Source organism: Hippocampus guttulatus, chromosome 4 (assembly GCF_054856545.1).
Source record: "Hippocampus guttulatus isolate MCC_2025c chromosome 4, RoL_Hgut_1.0, whole genome shotgun sequence".
NCBI classification, from domain to species: Eukaryota; Metazoa; Chordata; class Actinopteri; order Syngnathiformes; family Syngnathidae; genus Hippocampus; species Hippocampus guttulatus.
Window position 1 is genome coordinate 7,005,891 of NC_141264.1, and position 19,738 is coordinate 7,025,628.

General features: G+C 41.8%; 1 protein-coding gene across 1 annotated transcript in view; it reads left to right on the forward strand.

Annotated features, from left to right (window-relative positions):
• necab2 (N-terminal EF-hand calcium binding protein 2) overlaps positions 1–19,738 on the forward strand; it is a 125,138-nt gene that overhangs the window by 70,434 nt on the left and 34,966 nt on the right. Inside the window, exon 8 of the mRNA XM_086109514.1 lies at positions 7,105–7,184. Within this exon, the coding sequence (XP_085965640.1) occupies positions 7,105–7,184 (80 nt within the window). The remainder of the gene's footprint in view (positions 1–7,104; positions 7,185–19,738) is intronic.

Here is a 19,738-nt window from a genome sequence, read left to right on the forward strand (position 1 = left end):
TCTATTACTAATCCGAGAAACTTGGTTTCATACGCTCTTTCTATCTCAATTGAGTTGACCATAATTTTAGCTTGGTGTTTGATTGGTCTTGTGCCAAAAACAATTAACTTCGATTTTTTCAGGTTAAGTGACAATTTATTTCTGTCGAACCAGTTTTTTAATTAGTTTAATTCGTTTTCTACGGTTGTCAGGAGCTGTTTCAGATTTATTCCAGAACAGTAGAAAGTTGTATCATCAGCAAATAGGACACATTTAAATTGTTTTGAGACCTTGCAGATATCATTTATATATAAGATGAATAGTTTTGGACCAAGCACTGACCCCTGAGGAACTCCGTGAGTGATTTTCAGTTGATTCGTTTTTTTATTGTTGAGTTGCACGTACTGATATCTGTTTTCTAAATAACTTTTTATCCATTTATAAGATACACCTCTAATGCCATATCTTTCTAGTTTTTTCAATAATATACTGTGATCTATTGTGTCAAAAGCTTTTTTTAGATCTAGGAAAACCCCAACAGTAAATTCTTTGTTGTCTATATTAGTGGGTATTGCTTCCACAAATTCCATAACTGCCATTGAGGTGGTCCGTTTTTCCCTGAAGCCATATTGATTCTCACTTAACAGCGCATGCTTTTGTATAAAGCTATCAAGTCTGCGAGAAAATAGTTTTTCTAATATTTTTGAAAATTGTGGTAGTAGTGATATTGGTCTATAATTTGTAAACCGATGTCTTTCTCCACTTTTATAGATTGGAATAACTTTAGCAATTTTCATTTTTGATGGAAAGATACCAGCTTTGAATGACAGGTTGCATATGTGCGTGAAAGGTACATATTCTATAATCTGCTTTATTATTGTCATGTCAATATTAAAGCAATCAGTTGACTTTTTATTTTTAAAAGGTTTTATAATATTTGATACTTCTTCTTGTTTTACAGCAGTAAGGAACATCGTGGAGGAGTTTTTTTCTACATATCTATCTATTTCAAACAAGTTTGTTGGATCAGGAATTTGTTTTGCTAGGTTACTGCCGATGTTGACAAAATACTCATTAAATTCAGTTGCTATTTCTGCAGTTTTTTCCAAAATAATATTTTTGCCTTTGATAAAATACTCTGGATAATCCATTTTTTTAGGACTATTTCTGATTACTTGGTTAAGTATCTTCCATATTTCTTGTGTGTTACTTTTATTCTGCTCTAATAGTGCATGATAATGATCTCTTTTACTGGTTCTTATAATATTTACTAGTTTATTTTTATAGGTCTTATATTTTTTTCTGCTTCTTCAGTTCTCAATTTTAAAAACAATTTATATAAATTGTTTTTCTTTTTACATGCGTTTTCTATGCCTTTCGTTATCCATGGCTTACTTGGGTCTTTATACTTTTTGGAGACTTTAGTTAATGGAAAATGTTTATCATATAAGGAGATTATGGTAGACTGAAATACTTCAAACGCTGTATTTGGGTCTTCGTTTGAGTAGACCTCGGTCCAGTTTTGTTTTTCTAGGTCTTGCTTAAAGGCGTCGGTGGAGCGTTGGGTTCTTAGTCTTATTTCTGTTATGTGAGTTGTTGACTTAGCTTTTCTATCAAAATAATTATGAAAAACTGCAAAAACAGGTAGGTGGTCACTTATGTCATTAATGAGAAGTCCACTTTCCATTTTATGGTCAATCTTATTTATAAATATGTTATCTATTAATGTGGCCGTGTCAACTGTTATTCTGCTAGGTTTCAGGATTACTGGGAAAAAGCTGTTGCTGTACATAGTATTTATGAAGTCGGTTGTTTTTTTGTGTCCATTTGGGTTTAATAAGTCAATGTTAAAGTCACCACATATTATTCGTGTTTTCTTATCGTTGTTGTAACTGAGCATATCTGTTAGTTTTTTATTGAATGTGTCAATACATGATCCTGGTGTCCTATAGATGCAACTTATGATGATATTTGATGCCTTTTTATTATGTATTTCAATGGTTAGACATTCCATTAGGTTTTCTATTGTGTTTGTCAATCTCTCGATTTTACTGCATTTAAGTGCTTTGTCTACATATATTGCAACCCCCCCTCCTGTTTTTGTTTTCCCTATTAGTTGCAAACATTTCATAACCTTCTATTTCCATTTCAGTTGTTTTATCTTCATCAAGCCAAGTTTCTGATATAGCAATTATTTTAAATTTATTGAATTTCGTCAGGTATTCTTTGATTTTTGTGAAGTTTTTATAGAGACTTCTACTGTTTAAGTGTATTACTGAAAGTGCATTTTCCAATTTTATATTAGTGTTGAATTGTTCATCCAGGTAATAGTCAGAGTTTGTTACCCTTTGTTTGTTCTGGAAGAAGTTGTTGTCTGTGTCCAAATTGTTCTCGGGATCGAATGGCTTATAGTCAATATCTTCAAAGGGTTGGAAGTCCATGTTTTTGGGATGTGAATTTCCCGCTCCCACGCGGTTGTCGCTGGCTCCCTCGCGGTCGTCGTTGGTTCCCTCGCTGTCGTCGCTCGCTCTCTCGCCGTCATCACTGGCTCCCTCGCGGTTGCTGGCTGGACGTCTCCTGGGTCCCTCGTGGTCGCTGGCTCCCTTGCGGTCGTCGACGACTCCCTCACGCTCGCTGGCTGGCTGCCTCCCGGCTCTCTCACGCGCGCTGGCTGGTTGTCTCCCGGCTCCCTCAGGCTCGCTGTCTCCCGGCTCCCTCGCGGTCACTGGCTCCCCTGCAGTCGTCGCTGGTTTCCTCTCGGTCGTCTCTGGCTCCCTTGCGGTCGTCGCTGGCTCCCTCGCGGTGGTCGCTGGCTGGTTGTCTCCCGGCTTCCTCGCGGTCGCTTGCTTCCCTGCAGTCGTCGCTGGCTTCCTCGCGGTCATCACTGGCTCCCTCACGGTCGGTCGTCGCTGGCTCCCTCGCGGTCGGTCGGTCTTGAAAAAGTTATTGTCCGGGTCCAAGTTGTTCTCAGGGTCAAATGTCTTGTGGTCAGTAGGGTTGGAAGTCATCAAAGGGTTGGAAGTTGCTCCATGTACAGCACTTTGTATGCAGCGATGGCTGTTTGAAAGTGCTCTATAAATACAGTTGACTTGGCTTCACTTGATATATTTTGTCCACCATGCTTATCCTGCTTCCCTGCTGTTTTTGGATACACTACCATCACTCATGACAGCAGGTGCTCAAAGTTCAGCAGAACAGGCTCTACTGCACCAAGCAGTTACCCTTGTGAGATTTAGTAAGAAACAATTATATATTGATGTAACCAGGGCCTAGACTGCACTGTACATGGACAGTGGTATGCAATGTTCTCCTCACCACCCCACGGAGATAACAGACCTTTGATAATGATTGCGTATTAGTGGAAATAATGTGCGAGGGTTCACCTGCCTATGTATAAAAATAATGCTTGCATTTAAAACCATTCTTGAGTCAATGGACGTGTGGTGCAATGAGCAAAAATCAGGCCTTGGATGGGTGGCTCTTTTGTGAGAATTTTAGGTGGATGGAAGGTAGAAATTGGCATTTGCACTGTTGTGGGAGTGAACACAGCCGACTTCTAGGTAAAATGAAGCGGCTCATCTCATTCCCTTTAAATTCAGCGTAAGAGAGGCGCTCTATATAAATCAGAATGTATGTATTGTACATGGAGGAAGGAGTCTGTGCAGGAGATTAGCATGCACAAAGTATGTTTAAAAGTAATTGCAAGATCTGCACTTGCAGATGATGTAAAGTTGGGCACTTGGGGATCGCCTTCTACCGTGCGTCTGTATGATAAAGGCCCCCAACCACACACATACCCAAACATAAACTACATTACAATTGTTAATATAATAATAATAATCATAATCATAATAATATATTCAATTAATTGATTCCTAAAATTATTCAGAGAGTTCAATACACACTGTTGGTGTGTATTGAACTGTACTGAACATTATATCCATAAATTAAATACGGCTACATCCACCACACGTCAGCCCTGGCTGCCTGTTATTCGATCAAATCCGCTAAAATCACATGTACCACAACTTAGACCTGCTTTTTGTTGGTCTCAGATCTTGTCTACTTTCTGTCAATAAAATGTGAGGTGCACTTGGGGGCTGTAATTGAAAACCCCCTCGGTCCACTGGATGCCCAGCATAGCGTACCTCAGTTTGCAAAATTCCCAAACTATATCTAAACTGGACTTGCCTGGCACGAAAATAACGATGTGCCAGTTTTCAAACTGAATGCATGTGCGACTGTCTGTGAAAATAGAGCCCTGACTGTTAAATGTGTGAGATGAGCTACTCGCAGGCTCCCAAAATGTACATAAATTTCTAAATGCCATACAAATCATATTTATTAGAATGCAGATTCAAACAGTTCTCATAAGCTTTACCATCTTGCATGCGGCCCTTGTAAACTAATTTCCAGGCCTGCCTAAAATATAAAATCGAGGGTGCACAGTTGCACGGGTGAGCCAGCAAACTGTGACTGCATATAATTGATGTAAAGATCAAGCTACTGATTGGCACGACAAAAATGGGGTGAATCTGGAATAACTTAAGGTATGTTTTAATTGAGGAGAAAGTCAATCGGTGCAGTGATCTCTCAGCCATCTGCTCATCTTGATATTTGTAATTCCGGGTTCGTTTTTATAATTGAGCAGGGAACTTATTTTCAAAGTCCATCAAAATGACCACTGGGCGTTAATGTCCAAGTGCCTCCATGGTTACAAGCTCTGGTTTAATTGATGAGTTTCTGTGTGTGTATGCGTTGGTGTGGAGGAAGGTAGCTGCTAATTGACTGACTGTTAAAGCTTTTAATGAAGAGTGGGCAGTCAGCTCTCCAATTAGCTGCGGGAGCCATCAGGGGAAAGAAAGTGGACGGGTGCTCAGGAGAATGTGTGGTGGGGGTGGAAGCGGTTGCGTGCGGATGAGTGCAAAGAAACAGAAGCACACTACAGTCAGAAGTGGGGAAATTTACTCAAAAGGGGTGCAATTATTAATAATGTTTTGTGAGCGCCCGCTATTCATGAAAAAGTGAAAATTAGCATTCAGTTATATTGGATCAGGTTCAACTTTGTTGTCTTTACAGTTGTCACAAGTGCAAGGTAATAAACTATACATTGCCTCGAACCAGAACTGCATGAGCAGTAATTTGATAGACAGTTTATAAAACGTGCAAGGCATGCAATGACACATACAGTCGATTTATTAAGTAGTCTTCCCACCCCGATTCGAATGTGAGGTTTATGTGATACACAAAAAAAAAGAGACCAAGATAAATCATATCAAAACTCTTAGCACAGCACAGTATATGTGCCTGAAACTCTACAACTGGAAATGACTGTGTGTGTTTGTGTGTGTGTGTGTGTGTAAAAACTCAAGTGGTAAACAAGCTGAGGCTTTTTTTTTAATCAAATATCATGATGTGAAAGTTTAACTATGTTCAGGAAGTGTGATTCTATCTTCCATGCAAGGAAGAAATTGTCTCGACTCTTACCAGTCAAGTTGCATCATTACATGACAAGGATTTGGTTTCAATTTGAAATAGACACCAATCAGGGTGGAATCCAGGTGACACCCCATTTTATCAACATATTAATGTTACATCCTAGACTACACAGGTTATTTTATTACAGAGTGCTGTTCATGCAACTTTTTCCCACCGTCCCCAAAGTTTACAGTGTAAACTTGCAGTGCAAGGGATATAGATCTCATGTGCACAACCGTGTTTGTACTGTGAGACCTTGGGCATGACACTTGGAAAGAAAAAAAATCATAACTTGCTGAATTTGTAAGCAAATATTTCGCCAGTGGGATGCAACCATTACTTCTTTGGAGTGGTAGTAAATTCTAAATACACTTTTTATACACACTATGGAGACAACATAATGAACATTCTTAATAAAATGTGAAATGTAGTATTGATAGATTTATTGCCAACAGCCAGGAAAAGCAACTGAGGGTCAAGGTATTTGGTCAGGGTGACAGCTGCCACCTTTTAAAACCGTCTATGAATTTGACATTACTCTTTATGAGAGTTTGACATTTTTTGGGGACTCATGGGTCACGGGAATTACGCAGGATTGCCTCGGGATGGGAGTCAACTTCACCTTTGATCACAGGATTGGGAGGGTACAAGATAAAAAGTTCTAATGGAAAAAGCGTGTTTATCCATTAGAAGAAAAAAAACCCGTCCATATGAGCAGTTTTTTAATGTGATGACCAGTATTTGTCATCACATTAAAAAACCAGACCTATGAAGCCAAAAATAAATCACTACTCTGTATTACATGTAAAATGGGTTGGGCAGAAATAAACATTGATGGGGTATTTTCAATTAATAGTTGGGAATCGACGAACCCATCTGACACAAATGGGGGCTTTTTTTTGGTGATTTTTTCTTTTCTTTTTTTTTTTTTGTCAAAAAAGTTTTCCCATTTTATGTGTTTCCTTAATGATCTTAAAATTGTATTTTCTGGGCAATTATGATTATTTCTAGGGTTTTAATCTGAATAATTTTTGTTAAAATCATCACATCAGTGTCTAACTTGGAATGGCCATTATAGAAGGACATATTGCCATTGAATCAAAAAGCAATATCTCGTCAAAGCTGATGGTATTACTCTTTCAGTATGCATATAATTATAGTTGTTGCGCATAGTGACTAAAAACTTTAAAAAGTTCACATACACCAGGAGAAATTGTGAAATATTGGAATTTGGGGGGAAAATGTAACTGATGACCGAACGCGCACAATCTTTTTCTTTATTGCAATGTTTTGTTTCATGCACAACTGGATCTGCATTAAACATAATATCAAAGCATTTCTTTTTCTTTTTTACAGCAGCTAGCGGCTGAAATTGTTTAAGTAATGCAGATGTAAATAAAACATCAGAAGGACAGCAGCGGTTGTAATTAACTTGTCAGTTGGATTTGCAGTATTTAATTAATGACTAGTTTATACTTCAATAAATTGAGAGGGCAGTAAAATGCAAGACTGCATTTTCAAAAGCTGTAGGCATGATCTATATATACATGCAGTGTTTGATATATATATATATATATATATATATATATACTGTATATATACAGGTATACATTTTTTTTAATTCATACGTGCGTGTATGTTCTGCAGGCGCTGTGGAGCTAAGGAAAGAGGGTCTCGAGGCTCAAATCAATCGCCTGTCCGAACTCATCGGACGACTGGAAAATAAAGTAAGCGACCATCCAAACATGCCCAGACTGTGCATGGCTGTGTGTCTGCCGTCACCCTTGAATTGATACTCTTCATTCTCCTCTGCTTCACTCACCCTTAATTGCCCACAAACTGATATGCCCTTGCAGTAACATGAAATCTGATGTTATCTTTTTTTAGCCATTCTTTTCCATCTTGCTGCGACTCATTGAAGCTGAATCAATGTCTGGTTGTTGGATGCAAGAAGAGTTAAAAAAAAAAATCACTTTGAGGAGGGTAGAAGCAGGTTTGATCTCAAAAGGAGGAGGGATGTTTGGTCCAGTAGAGAACATGTTAAGCCTAATGGATCCCCAGCAGACTCACGTGTTTCTGAACGAGTGAACCACAACACCAGAAGGAGCTATGAATAACTAAAGGCAATGTGCACTTTTGGAGGTGGTGACAAAAGGAGACAAATCACTCAAAAGTGTGGTAATAAGCAGTGTTTCCCAATCGGGGTTACGTGAACCCCGAGGGGTACATGAGCACTTTCCTGGGAAACAATTAATATTTTGTTTCCAAGGTAGGTAAATATTTCATGAGACCATCCATAAGATGGTATGTGGGTATAATGGTATGCGCTCCAAGTTGTTTGTTTCCCTTCCAAGACAATTATTTTGTTCCTGATTGTTAAAGTTGAAATGCCCGTTTAAAGGGGACTAATTCAAAGGAGCTCCAGTTTTGTGGGGAAAACTTTTTATATGAACCAAGGCAGGTTCATCATTTATTTTGCTTGTGTACTTTTAAAAAGCATGTTAAAATTGTTTTCAAAGACACACACCGTATTTATTTTGTTCGATTTGGGTTAACAAGAAGACCATGTCTGAGAATTCAATGTGTTCCGTTCTACTTTTGAAGAATCATCAACATGGGATGAATAAGAGGGTGCTCATTGTATGACAAAAATGGTTGCGAACTACTGATATCCAGGATTGCACTGTCCATGTTCCCATTCCATTGGTTTGATGCCCCACTTGTTGATCCGTGATCGCAGTATCTTTGTAAGCTTTAGGCCTTGACCAGCTAATCACATCCAACTTAGAAAGCCCCAGAGCGCCTATACTGCTCTGTAATACCCTACCTAATTGGTAACATTCTATGGTCCAAAGTGCACTCTTTTTCTGATCTAGATGAGATTTCCATTATTATGATGCCATTATAAGCTGCAGTCGGGACAACAGCAAATCCATACACATTTCATTTCAAGTGTACTTCAAGTACAGCATTGGGAAGAGAAAATCGTTGGTCTGCGATTCAGACATTAAAACCATTGAATGACAGTTGGAACTTTTTTTTTAAAAATTTGGACCACATTATGCTACTACTTTCTGCATGCCGACTACAGGTGTGCACAGCAAAATTATATCGTGGTTTCTTTTGGTCTGATTCACACTTTAAAAGCATAAACTGTATATATACTAGAGCTGTCAGTTTAGCGCGTTTTTATTGGCATTATGGATATGGATTGAGAGAGTCCCAAATTTCGAATTCTGAAAGGGTCTACTTATTCAATTGCATATGATAATAACACAAACAACAACATATACATACAATGATAAACAAATGCTGTAAAAATTTAAATAATTCAGGAGCAGGCCTGAGGATTTCGGAAATTCATGGTAACCGTTTTTCGGTTCCGTCGGATTACCCAATGGGAAACCACGATAACAAATGTTGGGTTCCGTAAACGTTCATCATGGGAACCCATTTTTCTATTTTGACTGATATTGATAATCAAGAATTCCGAAACTCAAAAGTATAATGTTTGAAGGGTCAATGTTTGAAAACTATGCATTAACAATGAACATTACATCAGCAGCTGTGTACTCCAGGTTTATTCCAAAAAATAAATGGATCAAAAACTGGTGTACTCATGTGGTATCATGAGAGTATTTTTTCCAATCTCACACTGCAACGATTAATTGACTGGTAATCATTAATACAGGTAAGTATTAATGTGGCTTGACATCCTCTTCCCAAAATGATGCATGTGTAATCCACGATCAATTTGACGAAAGAATTTAACACACGTCATCATTAGTTCTACCAACAGTTAACATTAGCATTACTACACCTTGTGACGAATGTTTTATTCATAAAGTTACCATGCTACAACCAGTAAATGATAGAATAACCAATACTGTTTCATAATATTTTTCACAGCGATTAGCCTACAAATCTAATGACCAATTTGCCTCGTAATTGTGCCTCGTTTCGTATTTCGCTCTCGCGTTCTGTGCATACGTCACAGGTGAGTTTAGTGATACGCCCTTTGGACGATTCATACAAAAAATCAGACAAGCATTCCCATTTCTTAAATATCGTAATTAGTAGACCTTGGTGAGTTTTTTTCGCCGCCATCTCAAACTTTCATCCGCGCAATTCCTCAGTTTGCGGACTAAAATAACAACCCGCATGCGCATATAACGTCATCTGTTGTGTCCCCCCCCAAAACTGAAAACAAAACAAAACGAAAGTAAATTAGAAGAAACACACTTACACACCACACCACATCACAAACACACATACAGGCGCAGTGAAATCGCGTGGATCACACAGTCAATTCAAGTGCGGTGACTTTTATAATTAAACTATTTTTCGGTCCCGTGAAAATGACGCCATGGAAACGACACGCTACCGGTAACGATTGTTACTGTGAAATCCTCAGTCTTACCATAGTTTTTTTGTTTGTTTGTTTGTTTTGACTGAGAAATTTCCATGCGTTCCAAAAACGCACATTGTTTGGAACTGTGCGTCCCATGGGCTCACCACCCATGAGAGGGGCCAAAGGGGTCGGGTGCAATGTGAGCTGGGCGGCAGCCAAAGGCGGGGACCCTGGCGGTCCGATCCTCGGCTGCAGAAGCTAGCTCTTGGGACATGGAATGTCACCTCTCTGGCAGGGAAGGAGCCCGAGCTGGTGTGTGAGGCAGAGAATTTCCGACTGGATATAGTCGGACTTGCCTCCACACACAGCCTGGGTTCTGGTACCAGTTCTCTCGAGAGGGGTTGGACTCTCTTCCACTCTGGAGTTGCTCACGGTGAGAGGCGCAGAGCAGGTGTGGGCATACTCATTGCCCCCCGGCTCAGTGCCTGTACATTGGGGTTCACACCGGTAGACGAGAGGGTTGCCTCCCTCCGCCTTCGGGTGGGTGGACGGGTCCTGACTGTTGTTTGTGCATATGCACCAAACAGCACCTCAGCATACCCACCCTTTTTGGAGTCCTTGGAGGGTGTGCCGGAGAGTACTCCTGCTGGGGACTCCCTTGTTCTGCTGGGGGACTTCAATGCTCACGTGGGCAATGACAGTGAGACCTGGAGGGGCGTGATTGGGAGGAACGGCCCCCCTGATCAGAACTCGAGTGGTGTTTTGTTATTGGACTTCTGTGCTCGCCACGGATTGTCCATAACGAACACCTTGTTCAAACATATGGGTGTCCATATGTGCACTTGGCACCAGGACACCCTAGGCCGCAGTTCGATGATCGACTTTGTAGTTGTATCATCGGATTTGCGGCCGCATGTTCTGGACACTCGGGTGAAGAGAGGGGCGGAGCTGTCAACTGATCACCACCTGGTGGTGAGTAGGCTCCGATGGTGGGGGAAGATGCCGGTCCGTCCTGGCAGACTCCAACGTATTGTGAGGGTTTGTTGGGAGCGTCTGGCGGAATCCCCTGTCAGAAGGAGTTTCAACTCCCACCTCCGACAGAGCTTTTCCCATGTTCCCATGTTCCCATGTTCCACATTGAGCCCGAGTGGACCATGTTCCGTGCCTCTATTGTTGAGGCGGCCAATCTGAGTTGTGGCCGTAAGGTGGTTGGTGCCTGTCGTGGCGGCAACCCCCGTACTCGCTGGTGGACACCAGCAGTAAGGGATGCCGTCAAGCTGAAGAAGGAGTCCTATCGAGCCTTTATGGCCTGTGGGACCCCAGAGGCAGCTGACGGGTATCGACTGGCCAAGCGGAATGTAGCTTCGGTGGTCGCCGAGGCAAAAACCAGAGCGTGGGAAGAGTTCGGTGAGGCCATGGAAGCCGACTTCCGGACGGCTTCGAGGAAATTCTGGTCCACCATCCGACGTCTCAGGAGGGGGAAGCAGTGCACCACTAACACTGTGTACAGTGGGGATGGGGCGCTGCTGACTTCGACTCGGGACGTTGTGAACCGGTGGGCAGAGTACTTCGAAGACCTCCTCAACTCCACCAACACGCCTTCCTTGGAGGAAGCAGAGCTTGGGGACTCTGAGGTGGGCTCTCCTATCTCTGTGGTTGAAGTCACCGATGTGGTTAAAAAGCTCCTCGGTGGCAAGGCCCCAGGGGTGGATGAGATCCGCCCGGAGTTCCTCAAGGCTCTGGATGTTGTGGGGCTGTCCTGGTTGCCACGCCTCTGCAACATCGCGTGGTCAACAGGGAGAGTGCCTCTGGATTGGCAGACCGGGGTGGTAGTCCCTCTTTTTAAAAAGGGGGACCGGAGGGTGTGTTCCAACTACAGAGGGATCACACTCCTCAGCCTCCCTGGTAAGGTCTATTCAGGGGTGCTGGAGAGGAGGGTCCGTCAGGAAGTCGAGCCTCAGATTGAGGAGGAGCAGTGTGGTTTTCGTCCCGGCCGTGTAACAGTGGACCAGCTCTACACCCTTAGCAGGGTCCTCGAGGGTATGTGGGAATTCGCCCAACCAGTCTACATGTGTTTTGTGGACTTGGAGAAGGCGTTTGACCGTGTCCCTCGGGGAGTTCTGTGGGGGGTGCTTCGTGGGTATGGGGTACCGAACCCCCTGATACGGGCTGTTCGGTCACTATACCACCGATGTCAGAGTTTGGTTCGCATTGCCGGCAGTAAATCGGAATCGTTTCCAGTTGGGGTAGGACTCCGCCAAGGCTGCCCTTTGTCGCCGATTCTGTTCATAACCTTTATGGACAGAATTTCTAGGTGCAGCCGAAGCGTTGAGGGGGTCCGTTTTGGGGGCCTTAGTATTGCATCCCTGCTTTTTGCAGATGATGTGGTGCTGTTGGCTCCTTCAAACAGGGCTCTCCAACTCTCACTGGAGCGTTTCGCAGCCGAGTGTGAAGCGGCTGGGATGAAGATCAGCACCTCCAAATCTGAAACCATGGTCCTCAGTCGGAAAAGGGTGGAGTGCCCCCTCCGGGTCGGGGAGGAGATCTTACCCCAAGTGGAGGAGTTCAAGTATCTAGGGGTCTTGTTCACGAGTGGGGGCAGGAGGGAGCGAGAGATCGACAGGCGGATCGGTGCAGCGTCTGCTGTGATGCGGACGTTGTATCGGTCTGTCGTGGTGAAGAAGGAGCTGAGCCAAAGTGCGAAGCTCTCAATTTACCGGTCGATCTACGTTCCAACCCTCATCTATGGTCACGAGCTATGGGTCGTGACCGAAAGAACGAGATCCCTGTTACAAGCGGCCGAAATGAGTTTTCTCCGCAGGGTGTCCGGGCTCTCCCTTAGAGATAAGGTGAGAATCTCGGTCATCCGGGAGGGGCTCAGAGTCGAGCCGCTTCTCCTCCACATCGAGAGGAGCCAGATGAGGTGGCTTGGGCATCTGATTCGGATGCCTCCTGAGCGCCTCCCTGGTGAGGTGTTCCGGGCATGTCCCACCGGGAGGAGACCCCGAGGAAGACCCAGGACACGCTGGAGAGACTATGTCACCCAGCACGTCTCGGCATCCCCCGGGGAGAGCTGGAAGAAGTAGCTAGGGAGAGGGAAGTCTGGGCTTCCCTGCTAAAGCTATTGCCCCCACGACCCGGCCCCGGATAAGCGGTAGATGATGGATGGATGGATGGATGTGCGTCCCGTGGGAAAATTATGCGTCTAGGACGCGGGACGCAGAAGTAACGAGATGGCTGAATCTCTAACCATTCTCTGAGTACTACTATTATTACCACTAGCACTAATACTACATTAATTAATACCTTCAACTTCACAATAATAAATAATAAATAATTATATCAACCATGATTTTTTAAACTATGTATTATCAATATTCATTATTCCAAACATGAGAAAGCATTCAGCAAACATAACTGGAATCGCGCAAAAGGACTCCAAATCCCAACGGCCAAACCTGGAAGTGAACTACCGACATTATTGACTCCAGCTGTAAGGCAAATTACTTGGTTCAAACAAACATTCGAGTGCGACCGCACAAACGTGACGACTGTGCAAAAATAACTAAATAAAAGACACCACTGTTAAGAAAGGCTTTACACGCTATTTAAACTGCAGATCGCGAATGCAACAAACCGTGATTGAAACTAACTGTGATGCCGCTCTTTATACGTTGCGCTAACTGTTACCTGTCAATGGCAGATCCGCCCCTCTTAAAGTGCCAGAGTTAATCCATCAATATGGGTTTCCTTGGATGGAATTTATTAGATTCCTTTGTGATTTTTGCGGTCCTTATATAAGGGATTCGAGGCTCTAATCCCTCATTGTGTCCGATGACCGGCAATCCAAGGCCAAGGACCAAGGACCGCCCCTCGGTCCTCGAGCCGGTTCTCGAGGCCAAGGACCGGCTCAAGGAACACATCTCTGGTCAGTGGCATACATCGTATGCCTGTATGATACAGGTAACTTTAGTCTTGTCAGTGGAGCAATCTGGCAACTTTTTAAAAGTAAACTTTCCATTCATAAACTCTTTAAGTATCCGTTTTCAGTGTCTCGCGCTGCCGTGGCTGGCAAAACAGACATGGGCGTGGACTTCTGCAGCGCGCTTGTTGTTTTGTTTCTGGTGTATTTATAGAGCAACGTAACATCCGCTTGTGACGTGTGCCGCGTTAATCTCGCGAGAAATAAATTAATCCCGTTAAAATTCATTTAAATTAATGCCAATAAAAACACGCTAAACAGACAGCTCTCATATATATATATATATACACAGAGAGAGAGATAGATATATCTATCTATAGCTATATATGTAGATATATATATATATATAGATAGATAGATAGATAGATAGATAGATAGTTCTATATATGTCTATATATATATATATATATATATATATACATTTATACTATATATATATATATATATATATATATATGTATTGTATATATATTCATTCATCCATTTTCGGATGTGCTTATCCTCACAAGAGTCATGGGAATGCTGGAGCCTATCCCAGCTGTCTTTGGGCAGTAGGCGGGGTACACCCTGAGCCAGTCGCCAGCCAATCGCAGGGCATATATAGCCAACCAACCATCCGTGTTTACAATCACACCTAGGGACAATTTAGAGTGTTCCATTAACCCGCCATGCATGTTTTTGGAATGTGGGAGGAAACCGGAGTACCTGGAGAAAACCCATGGGCAGAATATGTAAACTCCACACGTGAAGGTCGGAGCCGGAATCACAAGCACCTCTGCACTGTGAGGCCGATGCGCTAACCAATCGTCCACCGGGCCACCCTATATATGCTGTAATGTGTCAGAAGAGGTTTTTTTGCATTGTCAAGACTCTATCATAACTGCCCCAAAGGTCAATGAATAAATTGGCATATAGCGGTCATAGCCATAAGGCTGCTTGAGCAACACACACAGATTTGATGGCACCCTGCCACCCTGGGGCCATTCATGAAAGCAGTTTTCACACACTGCTGTTCTAGCCCCGAATTCTAAGTTGACTTTCTCTGAAATTGCAAAGTGCGAAAATTCGGTGACACCTGCGGCGTGCGCTGGGACAGGGTCGTGTTTAACACTGGGTTACATTACCTTTTCTTTTAACGACATTTAATCAATGTTTGGGAACTGAGGACACTAATTGTGGACACTTTGTAGGTGGAATACGCTCTCCTTCTTGCTTGATATACAAGCTGTTCATCAGTCTGGGATCTGACTTTAGACATTCTAAGTCTGCTTCATCCGGGGTCTCACTTTATTTGTACATCTAAATGCATATTAACAAGACAGAATAGCTTCTTTTTCTTCTGCTTTTATTCAGTTATATCCCAGTAACGTTGTTTTCCCCTGGTTTATATTTTTTACACATGTCGGTCATGAAATTGAATCACACAAAAACTCAACGTGCATTTGGCCTTTGTGATTGCTTTGATTCTTTCTCAAATTTGAAAGTGTTTCATAACTATAAGGTTGCACAACGGTTCTATTCCCGCCAAAGGGATTTTGAGTAATCGTCGTTGGAAATATTGTGTATTATCCAACACTTGCTGATGCATGCGCTGCTCTAAAAACAACGCCTCACTAGAAGATCAATGACTTCTCAGCTTGTAGTCTTATTAGCAGAAATGAAAACACTATGTCTTGAGTGAAACGTGAGTTCAATTCGTGAAATGTGTCTGTGACAGTCATCCAAAGCTGTGCAGTTAGGTGCACTTCTCTGACACACACACAAAGAAGATTTGATGAAGCAGCAGTGTTTGTCAATTGTGTTATCGCGACAGTATACAGTATACATGCATTTGCTGGCTAGTGGCTAGATAAAGTAGCATAATTCATGTCACGGGATGCAGTATGAACCTGATAAAGGTTTTCTTATCTTAATGGCTCACATCTTTTTTCCGGCATGTGTAAAGACACTGGCCACAAAAGAGCCGTTACACCTTTACTTAGCATATTAGTGTTAAATTCATTATATTATGCCTCGTGGTGAATATATGTTGAATATTTAATGTCCCACTGCAGTGACTGAGAGCTGCAGGAAATTGAAGCTTATGCCAGGGCTATGCATGTCCATGCAAGAGACTAATGAGAGTAAAAATACTTTGTTACCTTACATTTCAAATTCAGTTTCAGCCAAATCTGAATTGATGGATATCTGTTTTTGTTATTTAAGCCTATTTTTTTGCTACATGCAATATTTGTAAGTAACACAGTTTTGTCATCTTACATCACACATTCCTGCAGCAAATACGGAATGCAGACTTACCTTCTAAAAAAGATTTGTGATGACACGCCATTGAAGTTTGACATGTTGCCCCATTACAATACTTATTACCGGTTGTTATTTTATGAAACATACTGTACGTTAATGCTTAGTCATATGCAGGTTTCTATTTGCATTGGAGGTCTACTATATATCATTTACAGTATATGCAGCTGAAACAGGCAGCCCTCAACGTCACATTTCAACAAAAGTTTATAATCATGATTATGGCCTTGAGAAAATTGTTTTTGAGGTCTTGTGGGGTAGTAGTGCACAATAGATCCGTGTGAAACTTGCAAAGCTTTTCCCAAGTGTAGTTTTTTTTCTTTTTTTAGTGTGTGTTTTCTGTTTTTCTGCTTTCGAAAAGACAACTGGGATATGCACACTTTCCTGTAAATCACAATATCTACTGATTATAATGCATTTCACTGCCAGTAGAGTGGTTCACTTACCTGACCTCCATGGAGGAAGTGGAGGTTCAGCTCCCATTCAGTGGCATTGTGAATGTGTTTGATTGGTTATTTTGTTTTTGTATTTAGGTTAAATAAGCATGATCTTTTTCTTAGAGACGTTTTTTACAGCTAATAGCGACCAGGCTCGCCTTTCAACAGAAGCAAGTATACTGTAGCTGCGCGCCATGGCGTCTCGGACGGAAAGGTCCCGCAAGCTATTATGAGCTTGCTTTAATACAACAAGTGTAACCAAACACGTTTAGTTTTCCTTCCGACCACTGCAGGTACACTTAAATGTAATATCTTGCACGGTGTCCTTAAGTGCTAAGAAATGTGTCTACGCATACATGGATTCATGTTACTGGAGTCCCCAAAACCGTTGCATTCTTTAAAAGGTTTTCTCGGCTATTATCATGCATGACAACACAATGAAACTTTGAAGTTTTATCTGCTCTGGGTATGATGGGAGAAAAACTCTAAATCAAACTCATTGAAAACCTGTGGGGCATTCTTTAAAGGTCTTTAAGAGTGCACTCCAGAAGACTGTACCTCCCAAGAGTAACTCTGGACAGTAATTCTTCCATCCTCAAATGAGTTTCAAGCTAAAAAATGCTGAGCTGATATCAAAGACGGGCCACAATGTTAATTTGTCATTAGACCAGTAAAGATCATTTTGGGGTTGGAATACCGGTATATAGGGAATATGATGTCTAATAATTTTATTCGACATGGCTGTTCATTCGATCCATGCCTCCTCTGGTCCATCACCAAAAAACTGTTTTCCCTGGTTACACTACCAGGGGTGTAACGCTGAGCTGATGGGATCTTTGGGACACACAAATGCCTCCATAATGATAAGGTGATATTTCAGGGAATAGGTCATGCATTATAATAATTTACAAAATTAAAAAAAAAATGACTACAGTTTTCATCGCTAGTTTTGATTTTAAAAAAAATCATGTCTTATTTTGTGATCTATTGTCGGATAATGGTCGATTATTTTAAAAGGATCATGCAGTGTTAATTGTGTCGATGACAGTATTTACAAAAAAGGAAGAAAAAATGGTTTATGCCTAATAATTTCGGACACTGTATAAATGCCGTGGGATTTACTTGACGACTGATCCAGAGTGTAGTTTGCCTTTGGCTCTAAATCAGCTGGCATATTCTTGAGCTCCCTGTGACCCTCAACAGGATGAGCAGACTCTGTAGAAAATGGATGTATAGATGATTACATTGCAGGACAAACATTTATAGCCCATTTATAAATCATCTCTTAATTGGAAGAAAACAATTGCTGTACTTCAAATCAACCTTTGTAAAAGAGGGCATTGTATCTTCTGATAGTTTTTCACTTAAGAGGTCTTGCAAGGTTGATGGATTGTCTTTGTAGCATCTCAAACAAAATTCTAAGGGCTTCTAAATTGGTCATTCCAAAGAAGACGGGGAATGCGGAGGAGGAAGGAGGGGTGCTTCAATGAATGTGTGTAGACTAGAAAATAAATTAAATTGACATTTTGAGTTGGATTACAATTTTCAGAGGGCCTCACATTATATCTGCTCTTGTCATGGCAAACAAAAATGCAGCTTTTCCTAGGAGTTTAAATATTCCTTTATATTGGTTTGACCTGGTATTACCTCCTTGGATTGCCGTATTACGATTGCAAAAGGAATATCATCTCAAGGTAGACAAGAGGTAAATGATGAAATGTTTACAAAATATGTACATTGGTTGCAGAACATGATGTGTGGTGCCTCAGACACAACTGTTGCCTTTATTTCACTGAAATGACTTTGTTCGAACTCAATCCCTTTCTCTTTTGAGCTATAATACCTTTCACCTGCAAGAGAAAGCATTTAAGTGTACAAGCTATGTACTCTGTATCTTGTGATGCCAACTCAATAGCTAATCAAATCTGTATTCTAATGGTTAGTATCGGGTCACATTGCGGGCAGTTGTTAGTCATTGATATCCAATGCCAGTAAATGTATCCATTTCACTGTGTTATTACCAAAGCTTACTTGCTCAGTTTAATTTAACATCCTCGGGAAAATGACTGCAAATATTCACCGTGCCCCTTACATGCTATACATCATATTTGAATAGTCTTAACCTCAGGCACGTGTGCGGTAAATTTACAGGTAATTAGGCCTCAAGAGCCCCCTTGTTGCCGCAGTACAGCAGATATCTCCCACTGGGTTTGAACATTCTGTGTGTCGGAAAAAAAAGTTCTAACTTCACCTTCGTTGCTTCAGCTCCATCAGGAAGCAAGGAACCGATGTGGAGTTTGTAATATGAGATGAGTTAAATGAAAAGGAAGCGATGCACTACACAAAAGTTGACACGTAGTGTCTTCAATTCGAGTCCAACTTTGATCCGAGTGTGATATCACCTTCTCGTAGTCAATTATCAGCTCTGCATGTGTGTGCGAGAGACGCACACCTACCCACTTAGCCGAACCTCAGCGGCATCCCCTGCTGTTGGCACTTAAGTGAGCAGTGCTGCCATAATTTATTCACTGGACCAATCACATTTAACAGTCACTCAATTGGAAGGCGCCTTCATCGCTTCATGTGACTGACGATACTAAGTTTACGTGACTTCCAAATTGTCTGAGTGGATGGTAATCATGGTACTCCAGTGGAGATATAAGAGCGACGTTATCCTCATGCACGCCACTGTAAAGCCACTGGATACTTCCTTTGGTAGAACGTGCATGCACATGGATATTCCAGAACTACGGTATATGACCATAATACATTTTGATACTGTCAGAAAGGTTTGCATTTTACAGTTATAGTTTATTATCATGGTTGTAATCTGCGACACGCCTCATCATACTAAGAGTAGAGTAGAGTCTTTCCCTTTGTAACACTGAGCGGCAATAAGTTGAAACGTGGTAAATAATGAGAATTCGTACAATACACTGGAGCAACGGCAGCGTTTGGTGAACAGCTACAACATCTTATAGAACACGTTTACACCCATTCATGAAGGAAGAAATCATTCACACAATACGACACAACGTGTGAATTAAGTTTGAGTTCAGAATTTTGCTCATGGCCAACTACAGTGACCTCAAGTGTTGTTGTGGGAGAAAGGGTCTGAAATCCAAGAGACACATTCAATGTTGGATGAAGTTTCCCCCTGGAGTGGTAATTGCTGTTCACTGCAAAGTGGAGACAATTTTCAAAGCTTAT